Source organism: Apteryx rowi, unplaced genomic scaffold, assembly GCF_003343035.1.
Source record: "Apteryx rowi isolate R43461 unplaced genomic scaffold, aptRow1 scaffold_131, whole genome shotgun sequence".
Classification (NCBI taxonomy): Eukaryota; Metazoa; Chordata; class Aves; order Apterygiformes; family Apterygidae; genus Apteryx; species Apteryx rowi.
The window spans coordinates 1,924,947-1,947,849 of record NW_020447542.1 but is presented as its reverse complement, the minus strand read 5'-3'; the positions used below and the strand labels follow the sequence as shown (position 1 = coordinate 1,947,849).

The following is a 22,903-nucleotide window of genomic DNA, read 5'->3' as shown; positions in this document are numbered from 1 at the left end:
GCACCTTTCACATAACAGTGACTCTGGAAGGATTTTAGGAACTGGTAGGTTTTGTTGAAATCTTTATAAAGAAACATGCAATCGTATGATCATTTTAAATCTACATTTCTTCTTGTTTTCATTAGTAATTGGTGTGTACCAGTATTAGAGGTTTAAACTTAGTATATGTGGTAGCAGGCTCTTTAGACTTTCCACCCCCTCCCACCCCATATTTTTCCTTTCTCCCCAGTAGGAGAAATTCCTCTCAGGATGACTACCTCTGCTCTTGTACAGTAATGTCAGCAGCAGGATGCAAGAGAAGACCAGGATTATGTGATCTCCRTCAGTTTCAGTCTCCTGATGCTGTGCTGCCAGAAAAAAATGTTAGTTTGTAGGATCATAGAGGTGGTTGTCCTGGGTAGTGCCTTTATGGCTCTTTTGAAGGGAGCACAGATGAAAAAATTGGACTGCTGAGAGAAGCTAGGACAAATAATGATGCCACTGTTACCTGATCACAGTTGTTATTTTTGCTGGGTGCTGAAAAGAAGGTGAGATTTTCGGGGTATTTTATTTAACTGGAAAAGAAAGGACTGATAGACTCCAGATGTGTTTGATACTTAGTTACCTATCAAGTATTTACAGATAATTTCAATTTCAGGGAAAAAAAACAAACAACCTTTGTTCAGGAAAATTCTTAAACACATGCTTAACTTTAATCTTAATAAGTACTGTTCTGGACTGTGGTCAAAGTAGATCTCTTAAATCAGCATGAAGTATGCTTGAATGGAGAACAGCTTTCAAAGATTAAAAAAAAAAAAGGTAATTATTTCCGGGATCCATTAGAATTATTTTCTGCTGTGTTGCATATTTCCCTTTTTGAGGGGTCTTATTTTTTCAATTAGAGTTTCACATTTACATATTAGGTTATCAAGACTGTCAGATGGGGGAAATTGACTGAAATTTCCTTGAATTCTTGATGCTTTGGGTGTGATTAAAAAAATTAAACTGAAGCTTTGACTTGACATCTCTCTTCTTGAGATGTCATTGTATTAAAACATCTGTATGTAGTAGACAATTTTTTGTAGAAGATCTCATATGAAATTGGAGATAAAAAATAAACTTAATTTGAATTCATCTACCCTTTCATCTCTATAAAATGGTTTATTAACTTGTGGCTTGTTTTCTCCAGATTGCTACAATTTCTCCAGGAATGGCATCATGTGAAAACACTCTAAATACATTGAGATACGCAAATAGGTATGGGAAATACTATTGCTTATAGCTATACTAGCTGTTGATCTCTGAAATTTGGACTACTGTTGATCCACGATGTGTAATTATTTTAGCTACTTCAATAATTTTAGTGTACTTGCATTTCTTAATAAAATTGAGATCAGAAGACTCATCAGGGCACATATTTAATTTAATTTGTCACTTTTTACAACCATTACAACAGAATCAATAGAAACTCCATTTAAGCAATTATCCACAGATGGATATAGTGTGGAAGGCAAGGAATGTGGAAAATGCCCTTATTAGTTTTGCTCCTGCTCTGGAGACATCACCTCTTGGATTAGAGGTAGTTGGTGTTCATGATGATTCCCTAGAGTGTCTGCCGAGAGAACAGTAGTTGATGTTCATGATGATTTCCTGGAGTGTCTGCTGAGATAACCTGTCTGTTATGTAGTTTCTCACTCCCGTAGAATTGCTTGGAGTTGCCAACCTGTTTTATATATACCAAGTGTATTTATCAAGTATATATGTTTACCAAGTATAATATGAAGCATATTTATATACCAGTTATTCTTATCAAAGTCTGCAGTTGCTGTGGCTCAAATTTTATACTTCCTAAGTTCAGGCAAATACCTGATACACCTAAGTGAGGAGTCAGTTAATCAAACAGTGACTTTGTAATCAGTGTAGAGAAATTAGCACCTCCAGAAGTTGATTGATCATCCCTGAGATTTGTACTGCTCTCTGAAAGTGTTGGTCTCTCTCCAGTGATTGTAAAAGGAGCCTTCCACAGCTGGAATTCTCCTTAGTCTAATGTCTGCTGGGATGGGGTGGTCAGGTCCCCTGTGTGCCTGCAGTCAGAACTGCCCGGGGGTTTCCAGCAAGACCTAGAGATTTCTCCCCCTCTTTGCTGAAAAGAACAAAGGAGGAAAACAAGCATCTTAGCCATTGGAAATCCTGGTTTTGCCAGAAAATGCTACCACCTAGTGGGCTGGTATCATTTTTTCTTGCCTGAGAGAAATTATGATAAGGACTGAACTGCATCTGCTACTGCTCGTCTGGGGACCTCCAGCTAGAGACTAATTGGGCAAAAGGGACCGATAGGACGGCTTACAGCAGGCTTCCTCTTAGAAACTGAGTGTGTTCGTGTCTGGATCAAGGGAGCTAATAGCAAATCTGTCCAACTCAGACTGGTCTGGGTGACTTCCATCCTTATGAGTATGGGACATCTAGGTCCCTGCAGTAACATAGGGAAGGAAATTTCACTTTGGTCAAGATGGTTGGATCTTTCTACTTCTTATACAATAAGAACTGCAAAAGTGATTCCAGAAAAAGACACTCCTTAAATTTGTTACAAGGGGGTAGTGGGTCTAATGCAAAAGATGGCTTTCAAACATATAGGTAGTATWGGTGGTCACTTCCAAAAATATTAAATACCTATTTCTAGTATACTATATAGTTATGTTGAAAATGTTTCTTTCCCTTGGTATTAGCTTTGTATGTTGTTACATAGTAGATGCCTCTCACTGTAAAGTTACCTCATGAGTTTTGTTTAGTATTTTAACTTTTTCTAGCAATATATCGTTTTCATAATAAAATGAGTTTTTAGGTGCTGAGTACTGGTGTGTGTGCAGTGTAAGATATTGGGCAGTATATAATTTAAAGTATTAGAGCTGTAATGGTTTGATGTTTTGAAAGGAGCGATTTAGTGGAATATTGAATGTAGACCAAACTTTATTAACTACACTGAGCAAAATCTGGAATTACTCCTCTGAAAACATTTTTATTACAGTTTCCCACAAAAAGCAGCACTGGTTTTGTTAAATTTTGTTAGTGATCTGTAACTCAAATTTGCAGGTTTAAATATGCTGACGCTCCCTTACTTATGTTTTAATTTTAAAAATAATTTGTTTTCTTGTTATACTGTTAAAGACAAATACTAAGCAAAGAGTTGTCATTTTAACTGTCTTTACGAGAACATTTTCTTTTAATTTGCTGCTGTATTTTACTGCTGCAGAGTAAAGGAATTCGGAATTAGTCCTTCGGACATTCCCTTCTCACAGGGTAGTGGCAGTCGCTCTGATCTCTCTCCTTCCTATGAGTATGACGACTTTTCTCCTTCAGTCACCAGGTCTACTTCATTCTATACATGGAATCTTTATTTTTAAGTTTTCTGTTTGGCTATCTGATTTTACAGACCAACCTTTCATTAGTCTCCTTGCCTTGAGTCGCACATACTTGGTTTTTATTTTGTGTGGTAGGTGATGGTTCTGCATGGTCTGCAATCATCTTCCCATTTTTTTGTTCATCTTCCTTAAACATCCATACTTTTTATCCAGGCTCGCTATTTTCCTTCAYACATTAAAAAAATGGTGATGTCACCTTTGTACATTTAGTGGACCAAATTGTGACAAGTCTGTGTTTCAAATAATCTGAATATGTTTTTTTTTTTTGCTACCTAATTAAAAATAAAAGGAATTTTAATACATATATACTTTCATTCCAAAGATGAATGAAATACAATTTCCATATTGGTAAAAAGCTGCTACTTTAAAAAGCTTTTTTCCCTTTAAATATGAAGAATTTGTTTTAATACTTGCTATAAATTCAGACTTTGATGTGTCTGCTTYGTAAACTTACTTTTAACTGGACTTTTTTTTCCTGAACCATGTTATCAGTCTCAAACTATTTTCATTCTGTGAGAGTCTAACATTTTAATAAGATATTTTCAGCTTTGAGATTATTTTATTTAAAAGGTATATTCATTCTCTGGGGTACTTGACTGAAAATTATTATTTTCTTCAGAATTCTTGGGGGCTTTGCTTATGACAGCTAGTGGGGTACTGATTTTTTTTCTTTAAAGCGATACTGTCTGCACAGAAAAAGAAAGATGGTCAGATTTAGGGTACTGAGCATATGAACTTGTCCTTACAATTTTCAGATATTGTTCACTTGTTAAAGAGTTATTAACATTGAYGATTTGGGTATTTTTCCCTTCTTAATTGTTAATAAGTAGTAAGATTTCAATCAAAAATTGCCTTTTGCTTTAATCCACCTGTAATCGTTGAAACTCAATGGACCATGCTTTTTAGGAGCCCTTTTGGCATTGAAAGTACATTAAATTTGTGAAGCTGACATCATCATCCTTATTAAATGAAGTAAATTGCATATAAACCCAAAGAGCTTTATTTTTTCATTGTGACTATTTTGTGCAGGAAGTTACTAATTTAAAAATGAAATATTTTCTGATTGTAGAGTGAAGGAGCTGACGGTTGATCCTAGTGCTGCAGGAGATATCCGTCCAATTATACACCATGCTCCAAATCAGATCGATGACTTGGAGACACAGTGGGGTGTAGGGAGCTCTCCTCAGAGGGATGATCTCAAACTACTTTGTGAACAAAACGTGAGTGGTTTACAGCGTTACATATAAAGAGGTGTTGATAAGTACAATGATAGAACCACACCAGAGTAATGTGTATTTATAGCCCATTAGCAATATCATTAAGCCCATTAGCAGTATCATTAAGTAAATACAGCATGACACTTCGCCTTTTCATGTTATGATATTATGTTTATTTCCATATAAAAAAAAAAATTCTTTGAGGGTGAGAATTAGAATGTTTTATGTCTCTTCCCTGCTGATTAGGGCTTTTAATATCTACGCAGTGTCTGTTCTAGGCTCTAACATTGTTTTGTCTGCATTTTTCCTGTATAGCTTCATCTCTTATTATGTAGTTAGAAGTATCCTGGGAAGCCTATCCTTTTTATTTATCACTCAAGTGTTTCTGAACGTTATTTTCCATGCATGTAACACTTATTTCAAGTGAATTTGATTTCCGCTGCATTTAGAAATCTGGCTACACATCATTCTTCTTTCTCCACATCCTGATTTTCATGGAAGTGAAACCCCAGTGCACTGGCTGGGAAAGAGCCACAACATGTTCCCAGGCTGTCTTTCTGGTCTGGATGAATGGGGAACTGGGGCAGAGGCATCTTCTGAAGGACATTTTTCCCCCACTGCTGATTGTCAGCTCTAGTTCTGATTCCTTTAATGTTCAACAAGAATTAAAACCCAGTTTGTGGAAATGCTGGTCAAAGATAAAAAAGAAAAATCCTTACTATCCTACCTTATTTTCCTCAGGATTCTCTGCTTTCTCAAGTACCTCTCCATGGTGTTTGCTGTGTTTCTCATTTTAGTGTCTAGTTCTTCTTCCAGGGCTCTATTTTCTAAGAATATACTATGTGATTCTTAGAACTTCCTACTGGACAGTCCTTCCACCTAAATATCCTTTCATATCATACTTTTTCCTTGTTCATGTGGAATTTGATTAAGCTCTGTAGTATATTTAAAAAAAAAATCAAAGGCAAAATTGAATTTGATTTCCTGAAATGTATTGAATACAATTTCTGTTCTCTTTTTTTTTAAAAAATGTTGTCTGTCTATTATGCTATGCACAACAAAAGGCCCTGACAGCAAACAAGAGTTTTCTGTAGGTGGTAAAACCTACTAGAAACTACTATTCTCCCCTTGTGACTTCCTTCTTCTACTATTTTAACTTGTTTTCTTTATGTAGAATATTCAGTTTTTCAGTATTCACTAGGATGACTGACTGGAAAATTTTAAAGAATATGAATTAAATTAAACTTTGTCAACATTTTGATCTTATTCCCCTCTCGCCTAATTTCTGAAGATTTTCATGTCAGAAATACAAACTTCTATGTCCATTTTTGACAAATTCTGCTTTCCATGTATTTCTTTTCATCTTCTGTGATGGAATGGAGCATGCAATATATTTCCTTTAGCCAAAGTTCTTTCCAGTGTAACAAACTTAACTATTGTTTTTAGGAAGAGGAAGTTTCTCCACAGTTGTTTACTTTCCATGAAGCTGTGTCACAGATGGTAGAAATGGAAGAGCAAGTTGTTGAAGACCACAGGGCTGTCTTTCAGGTAAAAGATGGAGTTCTGTATTGTTTTATACTAATCCAGGAATTCAGGTTTCTCCCAAAAAAGTACATGCACTTAAGATACAGGATAACATCTGGTAATTCTGCTGCAGTCAAACAGGGATTTCTAAATTGTTTTATTACACTAAACCAATTGTAGCAAACAAGCAGGAACCAGTTTAGAGCCATAACCACCACTCTTTGTGCTGGTGGTGAAAGAGAAGCGTATTTTTCTGTCATCCCCAAAATCTACTAAAATTTTCATTTTCTTCTCATAAACTTTATAAATGGATTGTGTTCATCATAAGAAAAGTTCCTATATTTTCCTTTAGTATTATTTTCTGTTTTAGTCCTTTTCCAGTGTTAGTGATTGTGTTTAGTAGTTGCAAGGAGCTTTCTCAGTTTGGTCTTGGATTTTCAATTTCACTGTCTAATCTGTGACAATATTCCTATGCCAAAGCAGGCAATTAACAGTAATGTTTCCATCAGCACCATTTCTGTTGACAGTATGGTCATCTCCTCTGAGATACTGTGTTTCCCCAGAAGAGACAGAAGTATTTCTAACTGCCTGCTCTCTTGCTTTGTAAAGATATAAGTAAAGGTTTCCTCTTGCTACTAGTCAGTCTTTGGAAGGAATGCTGACAACACAGCGCAATGCTGTGTGCCTTGAATCCTTTCACATTCACAGAATAAGTTGTAATAAAAAYAAGTATGAATTACTAGTCTTCAGAAGGAAATGCAAGTTGCTTCTATTTGTAACCTTAGATTCTTAAGGCAGGCTGTCCATGTGGCACATCTGCTGCAAGAGAACAGCAGAACATTAAACCTGTTGGGAATACACACATCTCCTCAATTAAGGCATCTAACTTAGTTGAGCATTGATGTGTGTTTATATAGTATAGTAGGGTGCTAAATAACACATTTTAGAACAGATGTAGAGATTTAGTAGTTGTAAAACACTGGCCCTGAGGTAAAATGTGCAACAGTGTGAAAGTCATATGGCATATGCTGTAGCTGTGTCCTAATGCTTACAACTTCTGGAGAGACGAGCTGCATGAGTTTGATGTTACTGCCTGTCTGTGTCCATCTGGCTTTCTGTTGGAGATTGCAGCTCCTCACAGCAATCAGCAGCAGGAAATGTGTCCAAGGCTCAGCTCACTTCATTCACAGCGTAGGTTGTTAGAGTATACCATGAGTGAAGGTGGACTGCACCAATACAGAGTCTATGAGCTGTACCAGGCAGAAGTTCTTCTTGTGAGAAAAATGTCTTAGAATAGATCAATAGTGCTCTAGAGATGCTTGTCTCTCCTTGATTCTTAGATGTGTATGTTTACATTAGATGAGATGAACTCTGATGTGAACTCCACCTGTCCTGAAAGCCAAAAATCATGCATGGGGTTTGCACTGTGCTTTTAATATCGCTTGGACTATTGAGCACGGAGGGAAGGACTTAATTTTAGTATTTCAGACCCAGCATGCACAGAACTCTGTCAGCTGCTTTCTCTTTCTAAATCAAGGCATTTCTAACAGGATCAGTTCTCCTGATCATAGCTTTGCATTATTCTGTAAGCTTTAAGCTCCTGCTTGTATTCTTATTTGCTGCAAGACCTTTCCCCTTTTCCCCCCTTTTCCCCCCGCTGGGGTTAACCTGTGGCTTTTTCTTGTTTTTATTTTTTGGTAACATTCAGAGTGCAAAGGTGCCCAAGAGCTAGTTTAGCTAACCTTTACAGTACTCTCTCTACATGGAGAGTTAGCTTGTAGAATAGAGGGCTTCTTTTATACAGCTTCTCTCAAAGCTAGTTTTGAGTATGAACAAAATTACCTTGGCTCCTGTGCTGTAGTAATGAACCTGTGATCATTGTCAGTGGCAACCAATCCATACTCAAAACTGAAACCTGACTTCAGAGTTTGGTACCTGCCTAACAGGGCCTAACAGTAGCATAAATTCTGTTCTCTGGGTTTCCTAGTCTTACATCCAGTGTTCTAAATGTTACCTAATGTTCTAAATTTGAAGAGAACTGGGATAGCTGGGGTTAACCTGTGGCTGATACAGGCACTGGAATTAAGAAACTACGTAGAGAACATACAAGTACGCTGAATACTTGTATGTAGAAAACATACAAGTTTGCTGAATTAGGAACAAGGATTGAAATCTGTTACAGTGTAGCGACTAGACAGTGAAAGCATGGTCGTCTTGAAAAAGGGAGTAAGTCAGCTGTTTGTTTTGAAATTTATACCTTTGTCAATGTATTTAGTTGTTTCTTTAACTTTCGTCTAGGAATCTATTAGATGGCTGGAAGATGAAAAAGCTCTTCTTGAGATGACAGAAGAAGTAGACTATGATGTGGATTCTTATGCTACTCAACTTGAAGCAATTCTAGAGCAAAAAATTGATATTCTGACCGAACTTCGAGGTAGACTGATTTTAATCACTTTTGTGTGCATTACTAGCAAAAGAATATGGTTTTGTTTTCCCTTATGCTGTCCTGTAATGTCCTGTGGAAGGAGCAGTTGCTCTGCTGCCTACGAGCAAGTTCACATTTGTTCAGTTCATCCTAGTTTACAGGAAAAGCCTCTGCTTTACCTCCAGGAAGTACAAACTTGATCCTGCATCTTTCTTTTTCTTTTGCTTTGTTACAGAGCAATAAAGGGTGGAAAAAGAAAAGCCAAAAGGACTGTAGAAAAAAAAGGGGGGGGGGGAGAAAAAGTGAAGCAATGAGGAACGGGTAGTAGGAACTCCCAGTTGCCCTCTCTAATGTGACAGGGAGGCTGTTGTCATTTTTCAGTCTGGGTATTTAGAATTGTATTGAGCCCTGAATAGCTTGGTTGTTAGTGTACCTTCTTCCTCATCAGCCTTCCTGCCTGCATTTTGTCAGCCTCTCTTTGCTGAAAACAAATAATGGATAATTTTTAGTGCCCAAAGTTGACTCTTCAGGATGTCTTCTAAAATAAGCTTGTCAGCTTGGTACCTTATTCAGATGAATGGGAGTATATGGAGTCTTCCTTTTTGATTTTATGTGCTGTATCTCTTTGGACTCCAGCACATATACTAACTATATTGATGAAAATTGAAAGGTTTGTGGGTTTAGTTTTTTGTTGTTGTTGTTGGAACCATGTTAGCACCTTAAAAGATAAAATCTTAGATTATACTCATTTGGAGTATCTGCTGTAGGTTAGAAGAATACTTCAAGCAAATCAGATGTGGCTTGCTTACCCTTTCAGTATATATTGGCCACAGTATACTTTAGCAAATAACTGGAGGTACTTTCTTATGCTTTTTGTGAACTAGATGATGGTTTCCACTTCACAATAAGACAATTTGAGACACCAGCGGTGTCAAAACACCAGTTTGACTCCCTGATCTTTAAAAATTGTTAGATACTGCTTTTGAAAAAAGGTACTGGAGGCAAAGGCTCTTTAGGAGAACCTTGCTTCTTTACAGTCAGTGATACATACACAGCTTTACAGGAGAGAAGGACTTTAAGTCATAGATTCTTTTGCCCAGCAACATTTGTGTTCTGTTCATGGCACACAATGGTCACTGAGTATTTTAGCTTCTATTCCTGTCATTTTGGGACTGATTCCTTTACAGTTTCATTTTGGTTTTGCTCTTTCTATTCTTGAGCATATTACAGGGGAATAGGAAGGAGAGGAATAGAAATATGAAAGAATGCCATACTTCCTTTCTGAGGTTTCTCCAATTCTCATGTTAGGAATGGTATATTTATCTATTTATGGTGAATATCTTCAAAAATTTAATCATGAATGCCTTTCTACATTCATGGTAAAATATAGAATAGAATTTACTCTGCTGGGTTTTAGAATGTACAGGAGTGACATTGTACACCTAAATACAATTTTGGATGCCTTTAAGGGTGGTTTGGAAGCTGCTGGGAAGGAGAAGGAAGTATGCTGTGTACTCTGTAAGGCAGAAGCAGAATGTAAGTGTGAACAGGTTACATGCTGGGAATGCAACTTTGCAGTTTCTAAATCTATCCTGCCTAGAGACAGCAGAAGCATCTAGGAAGGGACTGAGTTGCTAAGCAACTTGTTTGTATGCTGAGTATTGAATTTAAGCCTATCTCAATCCTCTTGTAGTTTGTAGCCTCAGCTTTTTTTTGTAGAGGAGTGTTCTTTTTTGTGCATTAGGGCAGGGATGTGGAGCATCAATGCTTAGTTGCAAGATCTGTGTTGAGCACAAGCACATCAGCACTCATTCTCTCTTTTTCATTAAAGATAAAGTGAAATCTTTCCGGGCAGCTCTACAAGAGGAGGAACAGGCCAGTAAACAGATCAATCCGAAAAGACCACGTGCCCTTTGAAATGGGCCTTTGCTGCTAAAGGAATCCACGAACCTGTACTGCTGTAGCACACATTTGTTACAAAACCCAGTGGCCGTAAGAACTCAACTACTTGAAAGTGTAAAAAACTTTAGAAATGTCTGTGGAAATGTCCTGTTTCTTATTCACCTGAATGACATTTTCAGTTTTGTGTGAAATGCTCCTATGATGTCTACAAAATGCTTCTAGACCAGACAGCACAACCATGCAGGGTTCAGATCTGTGAAGCACTTTGTTTAAAATATTTCATTTATTCAAATTGTGAATTTTATGTTTTGGAAATATTTGCCATGTTTTTAATAATGAAGTAAAACTGTGGCCATTAAAAATGTCACAGTATTTCCTTTTAACTATGTTCAGTTTTGTTACAAAGACCAGCTGTGCAGTTTTAAATTGTGTTTGCGTGCATGCACACCTCACTAGTGGTTGTACATAACTTCTCTTCTACAGACAGCTGTGCTCACCTCTTCCCATTCTGTGCCTTGATGAAGGCTACTTAACCCTAAACATCCTCTTTATGAAGCACAGCCTTAATAAACAACATTCCTTATTTGTCAATGTAAATTACTTTTAGTGTGTGTACATTTTTAATGTGTTTTGAGACTTTTTTTTTCGGTGGCTAGTTCATTTCACAGGATGTGCCATATCATTTGAACAGGAACCGCAAGAGCTGTTAGAGTGGACAAACAGCTGGACATTCCATCCTCCTTGTAAAAATCTGGAATCTAGATTTATCTGAATACCATAAAGAGTGGCTATATAATTCTAACATTTTCTCTGTAAAAAACAAAAACAAAACAAATATAAATTAGTTGATGTATAATAAAGGGTAATGTTTAAGTACTGAAGAGAGTTGTATCTTAGGATAATGCAGATATACAATATGTGGTATGGTGTGATAATGCTGTCAGAATAAAGGTGCTGTCTGACCTCTACATATGGATAGGATAACTGTCAAAGTTCAGGGATCCAGCTAAAGAAATACATAGTACCCTTTTACATACTGTTAAAATTTGGCTTTTGATGCATGACAAACTTACATGTACATTAACTGTAGTTTGCAGGTAGTTGAGTAGTTCTGTTGCTTTAAAGAAAGTAGCTAATACCTATTTTTCCCTTTGTGCAGTGCCAGCAGCTGAAAAGTGGGGTGAAATTGCATCATTTGAGGATTTGCACAATACCTCTACCTAGTGCTAATAGAAATCCCCCAAGTACCTGAATTCTCACAAATGGTGCCATGTGTATCGGCACTTTTTAGGTGGTGGCACTCAAGTTATTTTTGCAAGTCAGTATCCAAAAAAAGATTGACCTTTCCTGTAAGAACTTCTTGTCAAATGAAGAATTGTAGACCTCTCTAGGAGTTCTCCCTGTTTCCAGGAGTTCGTATCAGCAGACTTTCCCTTGGAACTGTTTAAAAATCACTTTTGGAATACAAGCCTGTTTGTGCCAGGGCAATAAAGGGAAGGCAATGAAAAGAGAGTTAAATGAGCCAGGAATTCTCGTAGTGTTTAATGTTTGTATCTCCCATAGGAAGGTAGGCTATGGGAAGCTCTTGTCGCATCGTGGTTAAAAAAAACAAAAAAATCCTCCTATGTGTAAACATGAAAACTGAAACAACAATGTAGATTTTACACAATGTGTTTAATAAATTAAGCTATTAAATGAATTACAGATGAGAATTTACTTCTATGCAAGTTATATTTTGCTTTGGGAAGCGTTTTATTTTGTAAACATGTCTGAGTTACATTTTGAAAAATATTTCAGAGGCCTCTGATTTCAGAATGATTATTTACTTTTGGAAATGACCATTCTGTGCAAGCTTGTAATTTAGGAAGAAGTTCCCTGAAGCATTTTCCTGACCTTAGTTTTGCAGCAGCTCTTGATGAAACATCACTGATCCTTCTGGAGCATTTGTTTAAGAATGTCACTCATCGCAGTTAAAAGGGGAGAAGAAAGGCTTTTTTTTTTTTCCTTCTTCTTCTTTGGAAGTTGCTCTAGAGGAATCTTACTTTCTAAATCCTCCAAAGGTTGAGACATCCAACATGAGAATCAGTTCACTGCTATTCCTYCATGCAAGCCTACAGCCGCAGACTGTGGTTTATAGCAGGTACCAAAGAGGAGAAGCAGAAAAGAGGCAGTTAGAGTTCAGCAGCTTTTTACTAAGCTTTGTAAATAATATATCTAGTCCTGTCAGGTAGCAGATATAAGATAAAATTGTGTGTCTAGCAAGAGGGATGTTAAGAAACAGCCTTTGTTACACACCTGTGGTGTAAAGATCAGATCGACACCAATACTGAAACAGCGAGAATTTAGATACAAAACTAATATGGCTTTTTATGGCACTTTTAAGTCCTGCAGCCCATTGCTATGATGGGCTGAAATTACTTGAGTTGGACTCAGAGGAACATATTTTGTTTCCTGTCCTGTAAAAGCGTTTGAAAGTATTTGAAAAGCGTGACACAGATCTCTACCATGTGTTACTTCTATATTGGTCTTGGATATTTCTGTGCCTACTTACCATCACTCATAAATGTATTCTGTATGCAGGGAAGCAGCACTAGAATCATGAAATTATAGTTTAAATGAGCAATTCAATTTTCCAAGCCACTGTTTCAGGATGTCTGCAAATTCAAGTAGATGTTCCTGAATCAATGACTGAAGTATGAACGTTTCCTTGCATCACTACTTAGACTTGAATAAAATGAAATCAATTTTGGAGAAGTTTTTTTTGCTAATTTCATGCCTCTTCTCCATTTGCTACTGTATTTATGGAAGGACATATGCCATATATAAAACAAAGGAGTCATGTTAGTTAGTACAGAGTCATGCCTTCACCCTGGCATCATGCTACAGAGTTAATCTTTTTCTGAATCGTAAGACAGAACAAAATGGATTTTTCTTAATAGCTGTTACACAGAGTTAACACAGTCTTTCTTGGGTAAACTTTGCCATGTCCTTGGTAACAAATGTATAATCCAAACTATACTGAGATACTTCAGTGAATGTTTTTATCAAATGCAAGAATGCACTGCTTTGAGGCTCATGAAAAGCTTTGATCTAGGCTAAAACTCCCCTTTGTCTTGAACGGCAAAGTAGATTTCTCAATTGTCAATTCAAGCTGCTTTTTTTTTAAATTTATTTTTGACAAGAAAACTTCCATCCATGCCTATGAGTGCTGGTCACTTGGTACTTTACTGCTGTTTCCTAGAGTGATTTGACGGCAGTGAGGAAGGGGTAGAGGAGYTGGACAGTGGTAGTTCTAGGTAACCTCAGTAACATTTTTGTAACTGAAACCAAGCCCAGAAGATGCCCTTGTTTCTGAAAAACCTATACAGAGATTTCTGTAAGAGAAGCAGGTTATCAAACAGACTTGGATTGCTGGTAGCTACCAAAGGACAAATGGAAAAGACAAGCATTTCGGATCAAAAGAAGATGTTTAAATATACTTAAAAACAAACAAACGAAATGGCTACAAATCTGTTTTTGTTGCCCAAACCAGAATTCAGAGTTGTACTGTGAATACTGCAAGAACATACAGAGATGAAGTCCATGAACAGAAAACAGATCTCAGTTATGGCAGTATCAATCCACATCAGTGGGATATATTTAAAAATGTGCAGTCACATGGAAGTCCAGCACCTCACTTTGGTCCTGAAAGGATTTAACGCTTTTAAAATATGGAGCAGCAGCTTCTTCCTGTTATCTGTGATAAAATTGTATGTAATGTTCTTAAAAAGACCCAGAATATGCATGCCATGTTCTGTTTGTCGCTTTTGCAAAGAGATATTGTCCCACTGCAGTTACTCTGGCTTCAGTAAGACTTAGATGACAAAATATGGAATATCTTTCATTCTTCTGAGAGAACCTATGAGAAATGGATGCCTTCTGAATTGAAGCCATGCAGTAGTCTGAAAAAAAATGAAATACTCATGTTACAGTTTCTACTAATTTATACTTCAAATAAAATCATTTCCAAGCCACTCTGGTAAAGAGCATAGGACAAAGAAAGCAAGCAGTCATAAAATCTATTGTTGCTGTTCAGCTGCTATGAAGAATTGTTACAAAGCTTACATCAGAGATTATTAGCAAGTTATGCAGTTTTAGAAATGCAGATACATTTCTAGTACAATTATTCATACTGCATCCTACCAAACTTACTATATTTCTTGAAAGAACAGTAGCTGCACTAATTGTTACACTGAGGAACAGCTAGGAATTTTATCTTGAATCAGAAGATTCAGAATTAGAAATACCAATTAAATTAGCTGACCAGAAGGAAGACCAGAATACAGTAGTTAATTACATAACTAATATTTCCAAATTATGCTGTAGATTAAGGCCTAATTCTCAAGACAGACAGAAAGGGAAGGGTTGTGCAAGTCACCAGGGAAATCTATAATAACCAATTTTGTTATTAGAACCATTTTTAGAGGGGATGTAGACATGTCTAGTATGTGAAAGTAGGGATCTTAAGCTAGTTGCTTCTCAATATTGTAAGCAGTTAAAATCTATATATAAAAACCCTATATATGGTTTATATATAGGGTTTAAGTGTTCCTTCATGTTCAGGACTAGAAGCAAGGAGTATGTGGTATTCAGAGGACAGGAGAGATAGTACTATTCCTACCTAACACAGTATTAATCTGCTCTGCGTAGGTACGGATGCAGATAGAAATTGAAGAAGCTTAAAAAGAAGGCATAAAGAAAACAGATTTACCTAATAAAGTCATCTATATCCATTGAACGAGCTCGTTTCTCAGAGTAACCTGTATTTTTTAAGACTGTCTGTATTTTCTCYGCAATTTTGAAATTTTCTGGTATTTCCTATCGATAGAAGATAAGATACAAATTAGTTTTTCATTCATAGCATATAAAAAGGTTAAAATTAGTTGAAATCGTCTGTTCTTTTCCTGCTTTTAGAAGAGTTTTTGTTTCAAGTGATCTAATAAGTTCTCTTTCCTCCTTTAAGGATTAATATATACTTGTGCCTGGATTTTTATACCTCAACTCATTCACTGTAAATGAATCACCAACAGTATTGCCAAACAATATATTAACAATACCCTCAGTTTTTAGTTTTTGCACTGTATTTTAGAAACACTTTTCCATTTTTCTTTGAAGAACGGAGTTAGGTTCCTCCCTACCCCAAACTCTTTTGGAAAAGCTTTAACATTTTAAGGTTTTCCATGCTAATTTTTTACTCTTACAAATGTTAGTGCTTAGGTCACACTGCACAGGAATAGAATTTAATACATTAAAAAGACACTTACTGTATTATATAAGGAACAATGAATTCGATAATTATGATCCAACAACTGCTCTACAGCACTTGATCTGAAAGAAATGCAAGTCTAGAGTGAAAACTGATTTTTAACTGGTTCTTTTGACTTGAGTGGTTGTTAGTCCTTACTATAAAAAGAAACTGTATTGACTACACAGAACTGTTTATTTGAAACAGTTGCCTAGTAAAGAGTTTTCTTCTAAAGGTTTCACTTTAGAAGAGTTTCTACCATCAGCATAAATTCTCCATTATTATTTACCTCAGACTGTTCCAGCATCTGCATTACAAGCCTCTATGAAGAGAACTCATTTCAGACCGATGTAACACTACTAGCCATTTGCAAAAAAGAAATGGTTAACTGGACAGACTCCGAAACTTTGAAAAGCTGCCCTCTAATAGAATTTACTTACTTGAATGCTGCAGAGAGTGTCTTGTTTTTCCTAACAAAGGCTATCCTTACCAGACCATCCCATTCCTGAAATTAAAAAGCATACAGTATTTACCAAAAGGAATAGACAGCTGCTACAAAAAGTTCAAAACAAACACTATTGACAATTTCACAACAATAACACAAAGAAAATAATCTTTTTAGAAAAATATCTTTCTAACTAATAAGAAGGCAGTGCTGTTTTGTGCAAAGCAATATAAGTAGAGGAGAAAATACATCACCCACAAAGACTTTTGAATTGTTCTTTTTTGTGGATGGGCACTATCAGACATATCTTACATACTGAGAAGGCAGGTAGTTGAAGAAAATCTGACTAAATTTGGGCTAGGCCTGAAGATCAAAGCATTTCAAAAATTAATTTTTAAGAAAACTATCATGTAACATCTGTCTTCTGAGACTATACACAATCATCTGAAGATGAGAGTTCTCATAGACACTCTTGCTCATAAGCAACAATCACATCATCAGCCAGAACAGTCTCTTGGAGATACAAAGGGGAATGAAAAGGACGTTATTACTAGCAACTCTCCAACTGACATGGAGATGGTACAACACTTCAAAGACTGAGGTAAGAAAAGCTGCACCTGAGCTGATGGTGGCACATTCTTCAGGTAATGTCCTATGCAAACTGATGAAGTGGGGGGATAAATATTTTGGAATTCTGTAAATGCCAATGGATAGCTGGTACTTAGTAAACTACTGTGAAGACAGCATGTAGAATTGAGTAAGAAATGAAATGAAAAACAAATTAAGTACTACTACTGCTATGTTACTAGATATGGTTATTAGAGTGATGCTCACCTGAAAGTTGATAGGTGGTGGTGGGTTCTTTGGCTCTATTCTGACAACACTGGATTCAACTTTAGGAGGGGGCCTGAAGTTGTTCTTTCCAACCTGTTAGGAGAAGTTAGGCAGCTGTATAAGATAGCAGCAAATCCTCACATTCTTAAAAACAACATTCTTCTCTCTTTGATAAGTGGTAGCTAATGTAGAATGACGTACCTTCATCAGATGGTCCACACGAGCTAATAACTGAGTATTAATAGAGAGTCTGCAGTATAGTTTAGTCCCGGGTTTCGCAACCAAACGAAGTGCAAATTCCCTTTGAAACATAAGTATTGCACACCTGAGAATTACAGAAATGAGCAAATGAATTCTAAGTCTTCTCAGCTTTTAAGTCAAAAGCCAACTAAATGCAGCTTTCCCCTCAACACTTAGAAGCAATAAAGTCTGACATAGATGCACACTCTGCCTTAATCACCTCAGTAGTATCAGTAAAATTAGCAATTCAATGAGAGAAATCAAGAACTGCTGACATATAGAACTACACACAGAAGTGCCTAGCCAATTATATTTTTAATATATTAGACAATACAAACTATCTTAGCTTCAACTTTACCACCCTTACTTCTAAAGGTAGGAAGGCATTTGAAATGCCAGATGTCCTGTTTATCCTTGGAATAACAATTAGTTATAATAATAGTGTGAACAGGTGCAAATCCTATTTTCATCAGTTGGACAACTCACTAATGCCAAGACTAAATTTTCTCATGCTTAATACTTCAATAAACTAATTTCCAGGCGTTGGCAACTTACGTATTATAGAAAACTTTTGGTGTGGATCTGATCCACAGAACTGATATTTTATGAAGTAAATAATCTGATTTGGGATTATTTGTAAAATTAATCTTTTCAGTTAGAAAGGCTAGAGATCTATTCTTCCACAAACCTGAAGAAAGGTCTATGAAGCAACAACTTGAAAACAAAGGGTGAAGAAATCTGAGGAAAAGAATAGTATCATTAGTATGTCTTCTGAGCAGTTATCATTAAAAAAAAAAAAAAATTGCCAGGCTCAGATTGCTTTGTCCATACCTGATAAGGCAAGTTAGCTACACAAGCATCAAAGAATGGTAAGTCTGTTTTCAACACATCTCCAACCTTGATTTCAAGTTTGTTTGCCAGACACCTGTGGGGAAAATACATGGTGGTTATTTTCACATAGGCATGTTGCTGAAGTTTTTGCCAAGGCAGTTCCACTGCTTTAAGCACTCACTATTTCCACTGTTGGTACTTACGTGCCCTGGACTCTTTTCTGAAGTTCGCCCACAAGTCTAGGGTCAATTTCACAAGCAATAACCTGAAAACAAAGTATATATTTGCAATTTTCTACATGAACTCCTTCTAACTAGGATTAGAACTTCAGTTGCAAGAAACTGTACATAACTATTGCTACAGAATTAAATAATTCTTACATATTTCCTGTTAGGCTACGCACTTTCTCCTATCACAAAACATAAAAGGCTTATCATGTAAATAGATAATAGCAATACAGTTTGACAAAACCATACATTATTTACATGAACAAGGTCAGAAATTCCTTGAAATTATGCAAGTTTTAAGAAAAAAAATATATGTAAAGTGATTCTGCTTTTTTGAATCAGTTCACAGAATAGCCTCCTGTTTGCTTATAGTCTAAGCCATAATGTTGTTTCGGGTATGTCAGGGGTGGGGAGGGGGGCAGTGGGGAGATTACACTTACTTTTTTTACTTTCTCTAACATTTTCACTGTCAAGTTGCCAGTTCCAGGGCCTACTTCCAGAATGACATCTGTACGTCGTAAGGCAGCCTAGGAACAAATAGCATTTCACTATTTTTCTAGAACTGATTCCAAACAATCATTTAATCTTAAAATGAAACATACATGCAGCTCAATAAAAGGCTTAATTCAGCTAACAGTGGTGCAAAAATGTCATTTAGAAGAGGAAGCAAGGGAAATAGTGAAAACATGAGTGTCCTGGGCAGAAAACACAGAAAAATAAGCAATTAGTCTTATTTTTAAAAATGCAACAATGTAAGAACTATAGTATAGAAGAAGGTCCCTTCAAAACCATAAAAAGGACACTGATTCAGGGAACAGAACAATGCATTAAGGTGTGTTTTCCAAACAAATTTTCAAACTGCTGTACAAGGTGTACAGGAAGCCGATATTCTAGAGTATAAAGGATTGGCATCCACTTGACAACCTAGAGACCTGCTCTCAAGTCAATCATTTCATTCACTACCTGGTTCCGTAGCACCAGGCTGAATAAAGTTCTCAGCTCTAGGGCTGGCAACTATTGCATACACAGTCAAAGGAGCAGGCTTTTCCCCATCACCCGTATGTTAATCTTTTGAATGCCTCAATATTATTTTCAAAGCTCAAGGTCAGCTGTCACATAACAACGATTGACAAAGACCAACTATTGAGATTCTTCAAAACAAATGTGTGATACTGAGCTGTAAAACTATATAGTGATTTTTTAAACTATGCCCTTGTTAAAGCTTTAAGTTGTATTTTAGACCACATGGGAACACTTGTTTTAAAAATGAAGTTCAAAGTCATACTACTGATATAGCTGAGGTCACCAGGGCAGTAGCCACCGACCTTCTCGATGATGCTGTTGACGATGAGGGGATTTTTCAAGATGTGCTGGCCAGTTCCGGTGTTGAACAGAATTCCTGCAGCAAAGGACCAGAGCAGGAGAGTTACTAACGTGAAAACACAGCAAGCGGAAACTTGGCAAGAAACTTTTATATAAAGAAGTAAGAGTTTCTACATCCTTAGCAGCCATCCACGCTGCCTTCAGATGACGAGCCGCTCCCGGGTCCCGCGCCGGCCGCCCCGGGGCCAGGCCGCAGCCCGGCCCCGGGGCCGCCGCCGCCGCAGCCGAGACCCAAGGCAGGGCCCAGCCCGGCGCTGCGGCGGGAGCCGCCCCGCACTCACCGGTACCGGTACCGGTGCCGCCGCCGCCCCGGCGCTCCCGCCGCGAGCGCTTCTCCGCCCGAGCTTTGGGCATGGCGAGCGCCCGGCCGCCACGCGTGCAGCCGCCTCCCGCTGTGGGCCCTGGGGACTACAGCTCCCAGAGAGCACCGCAGCGGGACCCGCTGGCGCCGGGGTTATACGTCAGCGGGAGGCGGGGCCTGAGAGGAGCCCGGCCTCTTTCGCGGCGCCGCGGTGGCTGCGTGGGCACGCAGAGACGGGGCCCGGGGGCCTGCGCGCCTGCTCTGCGCCTGCTCTGCGCCTGCTCTGCGCCTGCTCTGCGCCTGCTCTGCGCCTGCTCTGCGCCTGCTCTGCGCCTGCTCTGCCGCGTCCCGCCAGCACGTCTGATCCTAACTGCCGGGGCCGCTCCCTGAGAAGGTGCAAGTACTCTGCAGTAGTGCTGTCTTCTAAGGTTAAAAAGGCCTAACTGTAAGGCTAAACGGTAGCACGTAGCATCAGGTATCTTTCATCCCGAGTTGTCGCAAGAATAGACTCTTCAGCGGAGTTATTAGAAAGAGCCAAGGCAAGGAACCATTGAAACAGCACGGTTTAGCAAAGCGTTGATTTAATTGACAAAAATTAGCGTTATAGCTCACTTTCCAGACAGAAATAGCCATCAGGAAAAGCATTTTTTCTTGCGCTGAATCATTTTTCCTTTTCTGTTAAATATATGCCTAATCTTAATCTTAAAACTTAACCCAAGATACCTGTATCTGCAATAGTGCTGGTTCAGCTCTACTTGTGCTATTGTCTGTTGGCAAATTTCAGTACTATGTCAACATTTCTTGATGGTTACATGAGTTGTTTCATCCAAGTTTGACATTGCCAATGGGACTGCTCTGCTGATTTGTACTCAGGGCACACAGCTGGCGTTGACACCAGCAATGAACTGTCAGGCTCAATTCTGTGTTTTTGCAAATTGTTTGAAAAGTCAAATAAAAGAAAACATAGAGACATCTATCTACTGGTTAAACAAAATAATTTTCATTTTCTTGATAGGTTACTGAGGTATCTTGGTACACCTGCAACACCTGGCATACGACACAGAACAGTGCCAATATAACATTACTAACTTGTTCATATGACCATTTGGATTGGAGCATGAGGAGTATTAGCCACTTACAAGCTATTTGAGAACATGTGTATTAGTGCTGCTATAAATTATTTTCCCTTTTCTCTTACATATGGGAATATACATGCCCCTAATGTGATAAGGAATGTTTTCCTAGCTAACTGCACATTATTTGGTGCACCAAACAGTAAGGGGGAGTGTAGCGAAAGGAGTGATGCACTTCACTCATAAGAGGGAAGCAGCACTACGTTTATTGCAGTAAGATAGTGACTTAACAAAGTTCAGTCGTAAATAAGAATGATTTAACAAGGTTAGATTGGCAAGGTTCACTCAGTTATTTACTGCATGAAGGACAGGGTCAGATGTGTGTGCAACGGAGACCCTCCTGTTGAGTCACGAGGTTCAGAAAGGACCCCCTTGCTTTCTAAACTACTCCTCAGAGGAGCCTAGGTGCAGCTGGATCCAATCCTAGTCTCAGACTTGGTCAACAGATTATGTCTATGGAATTATGTGCACAGTTAATCAGAGATATAACTCAGGAAAGTTTCGTGAAGTTCGCAAAAGTTCAGCATGCTATTAATCACTTACTGAGGATCTGTCATGGGTAAGGAATCTCTCAACCTCGAGGAGTAACCTTGAGAGGCGTCCCTGCTCAAGAGGAGGTTCTGCAGTGCAGCCTACTGCCCTGCAGGAGAGCTCCATGGGCTCTGGGCTGCCCCCTRTTTATGGGGGGGGAGATGATTGTCTCATAGTCATATTTGCATGCTAGATAGGCCGTAGTTGGCGCATGCTCAGCTAGTCCTTACATACGTGCTGTTTACAGGAAGGTCAGGTTGAGGGGGAGAGAGCACATCGTCACAGGGAGACAATTACATGGGCAATTAAACTATGTCTAAACAGTCAGTGCGGTGAGGGAGCAGCATGGAGACAGAGGTAAATAACCCAGAACAATATCCCTTCCAGGTAGCTGTGGATGAGTAGAACACTGGAAAAATGAAGGAAGAAAAGGTGAAAGTTAAAATAGTCAGGGGAAACACCTGTAGGGCTACACTTGCATACAGTAGCTCCAACTCCTTATTCAGTTGTGCTATGTACATCAGAGTTTGACTTCAGATTTCATCAGCTACTTCTTCAGTATTTGTTATTCTCAAAAGCGAACAAAAAATCCAGTTAGTTAACATTAGACACCTGAAATATTTTCGGATTCAGTATAAGTTGTTACATAAATGTAAGAGGCATTTGTACCACAGCCCCTTTAAACCATTCTCCCTTGTCCAGCTATGACAGTTCAGCAAAACACGTAATACGTGAGTAAAACTCTGTCAAAAGTTGTCATCTTCCTCCATTACTTTCAATCGTTTACACGTTAGAATTGCCCCCGGCAGCCCGCTGGCACCGTTAGCTCGGGACCGCAACACACGGCGCCTAAGCCCGCCGCGCCGCCGCCCAACGGTCGCGCCGCCGCTCCCGCCCCGCGCCGCCGGCGAAACCGCCGGCGTCACGCGGAGTCGCGTGCCAGGAGCCCCGCCCCTTTCCCCTCCCGGGCGACAGTCTCTGCCCTAGCGGCGGCAGGCGCATGCGCGCGAGAGGGCGCGTCGGGCCCGCTCGCCTGCTGTCCGACGGCCCCGAGAGCGCTCTCACGCGCCGCGGGGAGCGCCAGTCGCGTGTCGCGGGGGCGATGACGTCAGCGGCGGCGCGCCGGGGGAGGCGGGGTGCTGCAGCGGCAGCAGCTGGTCCCGGCTCGTGGCGCGAGCTTCGGAATAGGCGGGGGTCACGCGCGCCAGGCCCGCTCCGCGCGCGGCGC

The 22,903-nt window shown here is 38.8% G+C and overlaps 3 protein-coding genes across 22 annotated transcripts in view; 2 read left to right on the top strand and 1 right to left on the bottom strand.

Moving 5' to 3' along the window:
• The window catches only part of KIF2A (kinesin family member 2A), a 58,742-nt gene extending 46,577 nt beyond the window's left edge, over positions 1 to 12,165 (top strand). For 5 of the 6 annotated variants that reach the window (XM_026056426.1, XM_026056424.1, XM_026056425.1 and 2 more), the window contains 5 exons: positions 1,169 to 1,236; positions 4,468 to 4,618; positions 6,062 to 6,163; positions 8,438 to 8,573; positions 10,396 to 11,166. In XM_026056426.1, coding sequence (XP_025912211.1) covers positions 1,169 to 1,236; positions 4,468 to 4,618; positions 6,062 to 6,163; positions 8,438 to 8,573; positions 10,396 to 10,481 — 543 coding nt within the window. In that variant the 3' untranslated portion in view covers positions 10,482 to 11,166. Of the gene's footprint in view, positions 1 to 1,168; positions 1,237 to 4,467; positions 4,619 to 6,061; positions 6,164 to 8,437; positions 8,574 to 10,395 lie in introns of all 6 variants that reach the window. The other variant, XM_026056423.1, reaches the window with a different exon arrangement.
• On the bottom strand, positions 12,122 to 20,101 carry DIMT1 (DIM1 dimethyladenosine transferase 1 homolog). Of its 5 annotated transcripts, XM_026056429.1 has the most exons (13): positions 19,992 to 20,101; positions 19,653 to 19,726; positions 18,768 to 18,854; positions 18,304 to 18,365; positions 18,101 to 18,194; positions 17,958 to 18,007; positions 17,231 to 17,354; positions 17,030 to 17,122; positions 16,191 to 16,255; positions 15,770 to 15,833; positions 15,217 to 15,323; positions 13,018 to 14,407; positions 12,122 to 12,590 (listed from the first exon to the last, which is right to left on the bottom strand). In XM_026056429.1, exons 1-12 carry the CDS (start codon positions 20,062 to 20,064, stop codon positions 14,365 to 14,367), a joined length of 936 nt encoding a protein of 311 aa, XP_025912214.1. In that variant the 5' UTR covers positions 20,065 to 20,101; the 3' UTR covers positions 12,122 to 12,590; positions 13,018 to 14,364. The 5 variants fall into 5 exon arrangements, with proteins under 5 accessions (XP_025912214.1, XP_025912215.1, XP_025912218.1 ...); XM_026056430.1 differs by lacking the exon at positions 12,122 to 12,590 and having other exon boundaries at positions 13,703 to 14,407; positions 19,998 to 20,101; XM_026056433.1 differs by lacking the exon at positions 12,122 to 12,590 and having other exon boundaries at positions 13,703 to 14,407; positions 18,768 to 18,835; positions 19,992 to 20,000.
• Positions 20,102 to 20,210: 109 nt separating this feature from the next.
• IPO11 (importin 11) overlaps positions 20,211 to 22,903 on the top strand; it is a 108,638-nt gene continuing 105,945 nt past the window's right edge. For all 11 annotated transcript variants that reach the window (XR_003251998.1, XR_003251999.1, XM_026056411.1 and 8 more), the window contains exon 1: positions 20,211 to 20,405. The gene's annotated coding sequence lies outside the window, so the exon portion shown is untranslated. The remainder of the gene's footprint in view (positions 20,406 to 22,903) is intronic.